The 12971-nt window shown below is 38.7% G+C and overlaps 1 protein-coding gene across 6 annotated transcripts in view; it reads right to left on the bottom strand.

The window, feature by feature from the left end:
* LOC111173487 (pro-neuregulin-1, membrane-bound isoform) overlaps window positions 1-12971 on the bottom strand; it is a 227125-nt gene that overhangs the window by 165220 nt on the left and 48934 nt on the right. For all 6 annotated transcript variants that reach the window (XM_030762564.2, XM_089903748.1, XM_030762563.2 and 3 more), the window contains exons 2-3: window positions 11709-11886; window positions 3187-3308 (exon numbers count right to left, since the gene is read on the bottom strand). In XM_030762564.2, the coding sequence (XP_030618424.1) occupies window positions 3187-3308; window positions 11709-11886 (300 nt within the window). The remainder of the gene's footprint in view (window positions 1-3186; window positions 3309-11708; window positions 11887-12971) is intronic.

The raw sequence follows: 12971 nt of genomic DNA, 5'->3' as shown, positions 1-12971 counted from the left end.
CAAGAGCTCAGGACCTGAGCTGAGACTTCTTGGATAACCAGTCTTGATCTGAATACAGCAAATTCATAGATGACAGTAGAAGAAGGTGAACATCAGAATGGTTCCACATTTTCCTCTGGTGGCACCACAACTAAGCCCTTGAGGTGTGGGAAGAAAAGAGAGTCTCCCAAAGTACAGAATGCACTGGCCTTGTCTATCCTGGTGCCTGATGAGTACAAGCTCTGATGAGCTTCATCTGACCCACTTCCTCTGAAAAGAGAGGGTGTTTCTAGGTAGCCACGTTTCTGGCTTCACTATCCTGGGTGAGCCCATGGTGGGGACCTGATTAGAATACATTGATGATTTGTAAGCTCTCTGGATCTTTTGATGTGGTCTGTCATAGTCAGCTCTGCCAGTCGGATTCTTGCTATGGGGAATTTGATTTAGGAACTGAGGAAACGATCACACAGTAGGAGTCAAAACTGGAAGGATGCCTTCAAAGGAGCCATGAAGAAGAATATGGCCAAATGGAATCATAAGCAGGTCAAAGTTTGGAATTATAAAGAAGCATATTTGATGGGCTTCCCTGGTGGTGCAGTGGTTGAGAGTCCGCCTGCCGATGCAGGGGACACGGGTTCGTGCCCCGGTCCGGGAGGAACCCACATGCCGCGGAGCGGCTGGGCCCGTGAGCCATGGCCGCTGAGCCTGCGCGTCTGGAGCCCGTGCTCCGCAACGGGAGAGGCCGCAACGGTGAGAGGCCCTCGTACCGCAAAAAAAAAAAAAGAAGCATATTTGAAAGCAGGAGAGGTTAGAAAATCTAAGAAACAGAAGATTCATGAACATAGCTGAGGCACATTAAGGAGAGACTTGAGAGAAAAGCCATAAATTCCTGGTGTTTAAACTCATAGATACACCCTGGGTACCATTTTCTCCTCGAGTCCCAGTTATAATGGAGTTCTAGTTCTTCCCAATGGAATCCCCCTCTCTTGATGCCTCACACCAGTTTTTCAGTTTTCGTTCTTCACAAACCAAGGAATCTACCTTAAACGTTCACAGAGTCTGGTATAGAGTAAACTATACTGGACTGGGAATTAAATAATGTAAGACATATCCTAAGTCTCCATTTCTTTTTAAATACAATGAGAGGGTTGGATAAGGATGAACTAGTCCTAACATTCTAAGAAGAAAATAAAAACCACCACCTTATACTGTAATTGACATTCTTTGTTCTCCTCCTTCAGATGCTTTCAATAAGCCAATAGGAACCCAGTCCTTAAGGAATTTTAGTTGGTTGTTTAAGAATGACTTCCTTACAATACTCTGTGAACTTCTCTTTATTCTTGTCAGGTAAAAAAGAACACCCCTACCCTCATTTCTCTACACTTTATAATTGGTCAATACTACATTCAAATTCAAGACCAATTCTTGAATGAATTAATATGGAACAATAAGTTGGATGTCTCTGCTATGAAAGAAATGTGAAAAGCCATATTATCAAAACTTCTGCACCCCGAAATTAATTTTAAAATTCTATTAATTCTATTAATTAATTATTTAATTCTATTTTCCTGGGACTTTACAGTATGCATAACTACACAAATCTAACCGTGTCCAAATCATAATTCAATAGCCTTTACCACGAGGACACAGATTGAACCAAACAAGCAACTGACAAACTGAGAACAAGCTATTAAACACGGTATAATAGAAAGAATAAGCCACTGAAATTTTAAATTTGTGTTTCAAGTTGCATCCCATAAAATTCCAAGTGGGGAAAAATAACGCGAGCCAAACTCTATTGCTTAACCTGTGCTGATTAAAAAATAAAGCAATGTTATGTTTACTCTTATAAATTTTAAATGGTAAATGATAAACACGACCCCTAACAATAGTAAGGGAATCCACTTTTCACTGTTGTCCTTTATTCTCTGTGGAGGGAGGTATTTAAAGCGAAAGTGATGAAGTTTGATTACACTGCAATAGAGCAGTTCATTGGGAAGTCCACAGAGGACTTAGGAATTAACCTGGATTTTCCCAACCCTGTTCCATATTTGTATCTCACTCCATTCTCCTTATCCTGTTAAGTCAACTGATATAAACAACATCAGTCTCCTAAGGAGTTAACCCCTAGAGTTACTTTTACTCTTCCCTTGCTGGCTTCGCAATTTTATCTTATCCCTTTAAGAGATCAGGCCTTTGCAGTGGACATTCTTTCTCAGCACCTGCCTAGAAGCGGTGCAGTTACGCTTTGTTTTATAACAGATGACAGGGCTTGTGAAGGCAGCTGTTCAGTGCCATAACTCAAAACAGCACCAGAGGTTTTGAAGCAGCATTTTATTGTTTCAAGAGATTTAGAGGCTCACTGCTAGCTCACCATCAGCGTCTATAGATGACTCCATCAAGCTGTGCAGTGTTAGGGGATCGGGAACAGAGAGCCGCCCGCTGTGGAGCTTTGCCCTTCCTCAGATAACTCAGAGAGGTGGTCGGAAGATAGGGGCACCTTCTGCCTCCAAGTCATTCATTTGTTTAACAAACATCCCCTGACACTGCCCTCAGAGAAACAGAAGCTGAAGCCTATACATAGTAAAAAAAAAAAAAAAAAAGGCTTTGCCTCTAAGACTGTCTTAATTTCCAAATTAACAGGCCTAAAACAACCTGATAGGCCTAACTTTCTACTACCTAGAGCCAGATGTATATAAGAACATAAAAACTGCCAGGACTACGTCAGGATTGTATTCTGTTTACACACACACGCGCACACACACACACACAGAACATATATTCATACATAATACACATATGTATGTAAATATATACAATATACATATATTCTGTATACACATATGTACATAAATTACATGTATACACATATTCTGGTTTGATAGAGCAAAAAACTTACCTGCTCTCCCTGACTAACTTAAAGTGGAGGCATAATCTCTTTCTTTTAGCAAACCATCCTGTCTCTGCTATTCATGATGCTATTCAAATCCCTTTTTAAATAATCTATGTATATTTCAGGTCTATTTCACATCATGAGTAAAGAGCCTTATGGAGGACCCATAAGATACTTGAAACGCATGGCTTTCCCTCCACGATTTTTGTTTGTTCACAATGAGATTTAACACACCGATGTATTACAAGTCTTACCACATACCTTGATGACTCCTCTCAGAGACTGACAAATAGCACATAGTAGGTGTCTCTTACCATTTGCATCCACAATGGTGATATTGGCAGAAGCACTGTCGTTTCCTAATTTGCTGATCACTTTGCACATATATTCTCCAGAATCAGCCAGTGATGCTTTGTTAATGCGAAGTTCTGACTTCCTGTAAGACCAGGACCAAAGCGGTTGTAAGTATATTTCACAGAAATACAATGGCCATCAAAATAAAGCCTCTGTAGTTTCAGGGTTCTCAAACTCCCCCTTCCCACTCTACACACACCATGTTAAAACACAACTGGCTAGTACACAGATGTGTGATTTTACCAAAAGTGAGATACATCTCATTTAAATTAAACCCTGGACATAGTCTTAATTTTATCACCCAGCTCAGCAATTTAAACAAATTCTTTTCTAATTTTTCTTATTATTCCTCTAGCACCACCACTAACCACATTATGCCTCAGAATTTTTTTTCACCCAAACGATAAATTTTCTTTCCTCTCTGTATCTCAATGTCACCAGCCACTAGGGTTAAGGAAGATAAAAAAGTGTAAAGCCGTTTCTTATAAATCCGGTAAGCACAGATACTTAATGAAGGCTAGACTAGATTAAAATGCTCTGCACTTCTTTTCCCAGCAGAGTGATATCAGGAATTATGTTAATTTTGAATGGAGAGGATTTATCACTTCCAAAAGAAAGGGAATTTGTCATTCTTTAAAAAGATTCTCATTGCTGGGAGCACAGTACCACACAAATGGTTCTTAATATTGAAATAAATATTCATGCAACAATAGCACACACTTTTATAAAACTACATATTAAATCAATATTTGGCGCTCCTTCTAAGCATGGGCAGCACTGTGATTTGCATCTGTCTCTATGCTTTACTACTGCACATAGCCTACAATTTAAGCAGTCTCTATGATTTAAAAACTCAGGTCTATTGGGATTGGCACAGCATTCATTAAAGCCTTTTGATAGCTAGTGGGAACCTGCTATATAGCACAGGGAGCTCAGCTCTGTGCTCTGTGATGACCTAGATGTGTGGGATGAGCGGGGAGGGACGTCCAACAGGGAAGGGATATATGTACACATACAGGTGATTCACCTCGTTGTACAGCAGAAACTAACACAACATTGTAAAGCAATTGTACTCCAGTAAAACATTAAAAAAAAAAATACAGTGTCCTTGTATACAGGAGCCTGGTACTGACTGCCTGGGTTCTTGAGAGGAGGACATCAGGGAGAAAAGGCAGGAAGCAAAGACAGCAACTCAGAATTATACGCAAACCTCCCGTAAACTACACCTTCCTAATTTTTAAGTGAATTTTCTGGTCTTCTTGTCAGATAATATTATTAATCAAATTGGATCAATTGTCCAAAATTTAATTTCTACTCTTCTCCTCCAGTCTACTGAATTGAACCACCCCTACCTGCCTTCCATGTTGGTACTTTTGCTTATTACTTCTTTCTCCTAGAATGGGGGCCCCATATTTCTACCCATCAAGATATGAGCTGATCTTTAAGGACCACCTCTGAGCCAGTTCCTTCGTCAAGCCTTTCATGATCATGTACCTGGAGCTGCTTTTTTTTTTTCTAAATTCTGCCAGCCTTGAGTACCTCTCTCATGAGAATCTTCTTAAAGAAACATGGTAATCAGACTTACAGTTAACATTAATTTGCAGTTAATCTTAGAGGGATAGTTCTTAAAATCAAAATTCTCCTAAAAGACCTGGGCAGTGTTTACTGGAATACTATTCCAAGGAATGTAAATAAATGTTATGCTTAAAAGAGAAAGAGAAAGAGAACAAGGGGAAAAAATGTAATTTTCTATGCTGAAGTAAGTGTTGCATTAAACAAACTTAGAGTTCTTTACAACCTCTACCTCTTAGTCATTTTACGTAAATAGTTAACAGCGAATTTCTAAGGCAGGCACGACAAGTGACTAAGGAATCCTTTCTGTAGAGACACGCTTGGGAATTCTATGACTGAGCATCAATGGGCCAAGACCAAGAATCAATTTAATCAAGCCAAGCACAACAAATACACTCAGGTTCAAAAATCAGTAGCAGAAATACAGGCTGGGAGGGATGAGCCTTGACAACAATATATACAGAAAAAAGGGATTTCAATTAGCTACACGTTTAACATTACTCCATTTTAAACAACTATTTAAAAAAGAAGAAAAAAGATATGTATGCACTGTTTGGCCAAATTAATATTAAAAGAGCACAAGTCAAATTGGATAAAAGTCTCAATACACCGCTCACAGGCTGAATCGCACCTAGAGGATTGCATTATGTTTCAAAGTGGCATTTGATAAAAAAAAAAATATCAATAGCTAGAGGAGTTTAGAAGAGGGTGATCAGAATTGAATAGGGCCTAGAAATCTTATCACTAGAGAAGATGCTATTAAAGGACCAGAGGTTCCACTGGCAGGTAGCTATGAACAAGATATATTTAAATACATTTCATCGTTGTTATCTGGAAAAGGAAATTATTTGGTGAAGCTCTTAAAGGTAGAATTGTGTCTTACAGGAAAAAGAAGGTACATTTTGGATGATATATAAGGAAGAACCTTTTGAGCGCCCAAAAATGGACAGGGTGTCGTGTGAAAGAGTTAGGTTTTCTCTTTGGAAAGATTCAAGTCTGGAGAGCCACCTGTCAAGCAATTCCTAACAAGAATATCTCTAGGCAGAGAAAGATTAAATTAGATCAGTGGTTTCAATCAGCTTTGAAAAACCAAACCCTGTTTTAAAATGAAAGCTTAAATGAGACATGCATATTTAAAAATATTATGAAGGGAGAAAGTGTTTATGTCAAAAAGGTTGGCAACCCTTTTTGCAGTTCAATGGAAACTCAAAATTCTCCAGGGACATGAAGGGCCCCTTTGAACTCTAATGACACCTTTAACTATGAGATTCTTCAATCCTTGGGTCTTAGAGCAGGAATGGGAAATAGTGAGAGAGGAGAAATAGACAAACCTTCTTAAAAATTATACACTGCAACAATTTGGGGCTTTAATAAGTATGGTTATAATAGTCTTATTTTACTGTCTTCAGTAGGCTACCATATCTTGCCTAAAAGAAGAAAGTTAACTTGGAAGAATTAATGAACTCCCTTCCAATCACAAAATTAACTTTTTGCTCTTTAATTGATGAGTTACCTGGGGATCTGGGAGGGGTGAATATTTTGGCGGATTTTCATTTCTAAAAGTTTTAAAACAGTTAATTCATGTAACATGTTTAAAAAAATGCTTGAAACAGAGTAAGCTCCAAATAAGTGTTGGCTATTATTATAATTACATTCTACATGCCTGCAATTTTTAGATTTTTATAATAAGCATGCATTGGTTTGGAGTAAGAAAAAATAAAACAATGTAACAATAAATTAATACAAACAGTTATAAATATTAATTTCTTTTTCTTTTTTTATATCAAAATGCAAACTGTGTTCTTCTAATGAGTGCTCACTGACAAGACAGATTCAAGGCTCCCATAGCTACTATCTCGTTTTTCTTACTTAACTTGATTCTTCCACCATATTTTACAGGCTAAGGCAACTTAAATGCATATAGAACTGATCACCTCAGTTTATAAAATTCCATTCCTCTGATCTCTAAGGAATCATATGAACTTGCGTGTGTGTGTGTTCAACACAGCTTTCAGATACTGTTGAATTGCCTATGATGAGAAGGGTAAAGAAGAGAGAGAGGGATTTCACAGTGCAAACTAGAGAATGTCACTTGCCATCTGGTTCTACCAGAATGAAGTCACTTGCCACTGCAGCAACTGTGAAACTCTACAGAACCAGGCACTGCGTAAAATGCCTCACATAAACGCTATGAAACAGGCACTGCGTATTCCCGTTTTATACCCAAAGAATTTGAGATTTTCCTACATATAAAGTTAAAATGACCTGTCAGAGCGGCTCAACTCATAAAAGAAGGGGATGTGTAGAAACCTTTTCTATTATAGAGTCAAAAAAACCTGAGACAATTGATAACAGGAGAAATAATTCCTTAAAAAATTTTGTTAACTTGACCAAATCAATTAGAATCGATTTTAAACAAAATTAAGATGTGTAAGAACAGGGAATTCTCTGGTGGTCCAGTGGTTAGGACTTCGTGCTTTCACTGCCGAGGGCCTGGGTTCGACACCTGGTCAGGGAACTAAGATCCCATAAGACGTGTGGCGCAGCCAAAAAAAAAAAAAAAAATGTGAGAACAGAAACGAAGAGCTGATACAAAATTAAGGGCATCCAAAAGTGTGCGCCAGACACAAACAACAGGAAGTCAGACTTTAACGAGGCTGATGTAGGACAGGTATGCAAATGAAGCCAACTGGACGACCCCCCAAATACGATCTGTCACACACCAAGCTCTTTAACCAGTTTTCTTGATCAAAATGGTCCACCAGGCAAAGGAAAGGAGAACAAGGGGATAAGCGGACACTTAAGACCAGGGCAGTTTCCATTTCTTTTCATTGGTCCCACATATCGCTTAGCCAAATAAAATAAACAAAGGCTCGCACGTGAATGCAAAATCATAGGAAGAACATGTAGGAATGTCCTTTATTAGTAGGAGCAGGGGCCGAAGGTGGATAAGACTTTACAAAATAATAGCAATTCCCTATCGGTATAAAATCTTTTCATAACACTAAGGGATTAAAAGGAAATTCTGGCTGCTACGAACAATCTAGATTGTAAAATGTGAAAAAGAAACGGAGGTGAAGGACTGGAAGAGGGTCAATGTTTTACTTTAAACAAAGAGAATGCCAGGGAAATCCTAAACCTCACACTAAAATTCACCTCTGCTTGTGATCACAGTCTAAGATAAAGTGCATCCCTTCTTGGCCTGCTGGCTAAGGGCAAATGTAGTAAGATAAAGTTAAGTAAGCAAGAAACCACTGCAAACCACTGACATTTTGCACATCTTTGTAATGAAGAATTATGAGTAATGTAGATGAAGCTGGCAAACAAGAATGTCTTTTACTGAAGACTTTACCCTAAGCCTGAACATGCCCCTTGCCTGAAGTCGTGATTTTTATTGGATACTACAGCAAAATCACAAGTAGTTGTGAAAAGACAAAAGACATAGATTCAGATCAATTTCAAGCCCAAGTGTTACCATTCATTAACGTTATATCTACAGGAAGAAACCTAACGGCCTTCATTCTTGGGATATTAACTTTTTAATGGGTATAATAACAACAGTATTCATTCTCTTATATTTCTAAGTTGAAATAATTGAGGATCTTGCAAATGTGAATTAAATTTAGATTCAGTTTGGTGCTTTAAAAAAAGGTGACAGCACTAATTTTTTTTTTAAAGATACAACTTCAGAAATGACCGAATACCCAATTCTGAACCCCAATAAGCTGGTCCCTTATCAGTAGTTGCCCACTTTACACAAAGTATCTTATTTTTCAGAGGATCAAATATGCTCAATGCTTTGCCAAGAGTAATTTACAGTCACATTACTTGAATAAAAGTCTTTCTTGTTCCCACTTAATTCTTTCCAGCAAGGCTATTGTTTAAAAGAAGTAATTTCTGAATATCGGCCTTTCCGGGATAATGGGATTTTATTAATATGTAGACAGTGCTCTTAGCTGTCTGGGCCTATGAAGCCAATATGAAAATGCTTTTCTGAATAGCAATGACACTTTTATATGTCATCCAAGCCATGCAACCAATTAGCTCTTTACCTATACATGTTCTCTTTCAAAACCGTATTCATTCCAGGCAACTCACTCGTTCCTTTTTGTCCTCTTATTCACCCAATCTCATTAGCTTCTCTCCAGGCATCCTCACCTAGAATACCTGCAGTCTGCAGCTGCTTTGTTCTGTTCCTTCAGTCTAGATAATCCTCTCCTCCCTCTCTTCTTCCTCCCCTCTTTCTAGGAAGCCTCCACAGTCCTGGACTGGGTCCTCTCCCCGGCCTGGGTGAGCTTCTTTCTACAGCATTCCGTGATCATCACTATCGTTGAATTTACAACTGAGTATTACAACTGCTTACATTTCCCTCCCCTCTTGAGACCAAGCCTCTGAGAGCAGAGAGCACTTCTTCTTCATCTCTGTGGACCCAGCATCTAGTCCGGGGCCGACACGCAGCATCTGTCCAATAAAGGGCAAAATTCCCCATCCACTCCCCCACTGGCCCAACCCAACTGGCCTCTTTATTGCCCTATGAACAGAACCTGCTACTGACTGTGGTTTCTGCTCTTCTCTATAACCACCCCACCCTACCGCACCCACCCAGCTAGAGGGGTTCTCTGTCTTCAGCAGAGTCAAATCTACCACCTCACAGTGACTCCTGAATCTCTTCGGGTCTCCTGCACTTCCCAACTCCCGTGGCACTTAGCATCAGTAACCTACAATTCAGTGTTTAGTTTTATTGTCTGATATGAAGTGCCAGATATCTCATCTCCCTAATTCAATCTGGACTTACCATAAAGCAGAATTTACCTCAATATAACTAATCCATTTTTTAGATCACTATTTGTAAACAGATGGGCTGCTTAAAAATCTTGACGCTCCCCAGCCCTAGCAGGGTTTCAGCGCTTGATCACTGGAACTCCTATGTTTTATATAAGGCTGAACTGGATAATCTCTCTACAATCTTACGACCCCCTGAGTGTAAAGATAACACCTAGGATTCTTCCGTTTCTCCACATTCCTAGCATTCGCGGGCACTTACTTATTTTTGCTATTATATGACAGCCACATAGAAATGAATGAGACATGACCCTGCATGTGCAGATAACTGAGTTTCTTACTAACTTGGCTATCCGATGAAAAACAAAACAGACACTAAAAGCTATCTAAAAGTATTTTTTGCTGCTGTGAAACGTCTCTAGAAGAATCATGCTTATTTTTTCAATTCGTTCGCTCTATCTCCTCCCCTCCCCACATGGACACGTTATTAAACGTGTCTGCTTTCCATTTTTAAAGAAGGAATGAGGCATTAAGGAATCCAAGAAATAGATTTGTATTCCAGCTTAGTCACAGCTAGTTGGGTGACTCAAGGCAAGACAACACTTTTTTGACCCTTGATTGCTTAATCTGCAAAATTAGAGAGTCACATGTGCAGTAAACTGTCCTTACTACCTAGGGGAATGTTGTAAAAAACAAACAAATAAGAGTATGTATAAAAATACCCTGTCACTCTACAGCATTATTCTTTGCATCTTTGAAGTGCCACCTGTTACAGAAAGTGATATTGCCTTCACGCTGTATTCTTCTTCCAAATTGAGAGATGGTACTGACACAATCAATAACAAGAATAAGCAGTGGGTCTTCCCTGGTGGCGCAGTGGTTGAGAGTCCGCCTGCCGATGCAGGGGACACGGGTTCATGCCCCGGTCCGGGAAGATCCCACATGCCACGGAGCGGCTGGGCCCGTGAGCCATGGCCGCTGAGGCTGTGTGTCCGGAGCCTGTGCTCCGCGACGGGAGAGGCCACAACAGTGAGAGGCCCGCGTACCGCAAAAAAAAATAAAGAATAAGCAGTGTAGTTACTAAAACCATGGGAACTAGAACAACATCCCTAATTATGGTTATTACAGTCATTAAACACTGTAAGATTAAATTAAATTTCCACTATAATCACTTCATTTACTCTTGCACTTGCAAGAGTGTGTGGCTTTTTGGTAGATGTCCTATAAAATCAAAGTCCAGGCAGAGATTCTTTCATTGCTGCTTCTGTTATCATAGCTGGGATTTCACTGGAATCCTCTGAAGTAGAGAAAATGTAATCTTGGAGCTTGGAGCCACTATGATACATGCCACATTGATTAAAGGACCGTTCACAAGCAAAAATCCAAGATTTTTAGCTCTTCCATCATTTCAAAATGTAGTTTGATATTAGAAGAAAAATTTCTTAAATAAGGAGAAAAATAAAGAGTGTAGGAATAATAAAAGAGCATCATTTTAGAGTAGGTATAGAACATACCTACCAAGATGCTATAGGCAATCACATGAAGCCTTTCCAAATATGGATCTCCTCAAGGAGGGCAGGAAAATTTAAGATCCTTGCTACCCAGGATTACTGGATGTTTTACTCTGCTCTAACGGTGATATAGTTGAATAGAATTGTTAGGTATTTTATGTATTAAACTTTTACCTGAAAATAGTTCAAGAGTGACTGATTACATTCTAAGTCTTTCCATAAATCTCGGTATTTATTGATCTTTATAACAAAGTCAGGATTTTGATTGTGCAAGGCACTGGTACTCTAAATGGGATTTCAGGGTCCCACCTATTAGTATTACAACAGCTGCTATTAATACTACCTTCCCTCATCCCTTCTATTTCCACCCACACCCTACAGTTCTTTCCACATCCATCCTTTCCTTTCTTCGTCCAGAAGTTGTAAGAATCAGAAACTTTCAATTCTTTCCTATATAATGACACAATTTCTGGCCACCATATAATGAAAAATCTTTTCACTTATTATATATCGTGTTTTTTGATGGTGTACTTATTTGCTAGGCTGTTTGTAACTTGTATATTTTATATCATTGTATTGCTAGGCATTGCCCCTGCTGTGATATGCATGATACTTACCCTGGCCTTTTTTGTATCTTGATGTTTTGTGGTTTGTTCTTTCGGTTTAATTCATTCCCATTCTTGAACCATCTGAATTTGAGAGAGGAATATTCAGAACTGGTCTCGCACCGAAGCACGAGTTTTGAACCTGCTGCAGACTCCTGACTTTTCATCTCTTTCAATCGGGGAGGCAAGGCTAAAAAAGAAAAGAGAAGGAAAAAAAGTTCCGATCACCTGGTAATCTTTCCAAGAGAAACATACTAATTTTGGTAAGCTTGATCAAGAAACCATTCCCAAAGCCTTTACTAACTGAGAGAGAAAAGAAAAAGGGGAGGGGGGGTGTCAACCAAAATGTATCTCAACTTAGAGAAGAATAAAATGCTCACATGAAATATATTCAGGGGGAAAAAGAAAAGAGAACTTAGGTAATGAAATTACTCTTTAAAACACACTCACAGATATAGAGAACAAACTAGTGGTTACCAGTGGGGAGAGGGAAGCAGAGAGGGGCAATATATGCATAGGGGATTAAAAGGTACAAACTACTATGTAGAAGATAAGCTACAAGAATATATTGTACAACACAGGGAATATAGCCAATATTTTATATTAACTATAAATGGAGGATAACCTTCAAAACTGTGAATCACTATATTGTACACCTGTAACATATAATATTGTACATCAACTCTACTCCAATAAAAAATCATTCTTTAAAAAATTCCCAAAATTTATACATACATTTATATATATATATTTTTTCAAGATAGTAATTTCCTCAATCTTTACATTCTCTGATACCATTAAAAATCCTGAACATTGGTCATTTCAAAGAATCAAAATCCTATGCTAAAAGAGAATATGTAACTGGGCCACTATCTCTAAAGCACATTCATATCCCAGATGACAATTTATCTTCATCACAGTTCTGTGAATAGGTACAGCAGGTGTCATACCCATTTTTTAAATGGGAAGTTTATTTTCAAAGACATATTAAGTATCTCTTGTCCATGGTTATAACATTCTGGAGAGTCAGAATATCCTATCACCAGAAGTAGCCCAAAGAACAAAGAGGACTCGTAAATCTTAACAACGCTCATTTCTTCAAGACAGAAATTCTTTGGTGACATCACTCTTTTACTGGACCTACAGTTACTGTTCCACAAACGAAGACTGACCATTCAAGAAGGCCACCACACTCCCGTCAAATTATCAGTTTGATTGGATTTCACCCTTCTAAACCTTCTCAACAGAGCCTGGGAGCACATCAATTGTACATTA

The sequence above is a fragment of the Delphinapterus leucas genome, chromosome 21 (genome assembly GCF_059928025.1).
Source record: "Delphinapterus leucas isolate spDelLeu-1000000601 "Yukka" chromosome 21, BTC_Dleu_Yukka2, whole genome shotgun sequence".
Classification (NCBI taxonomy): Eukaryota; Metazoa; Chordata; class Mammalia; order Artiodactyla; family Monodontidae; genus Delphinapterus; species Delphinapterus leucas.
This window is presented reverse-complemented; position numbering and strand designations above follow the sequence as displayed.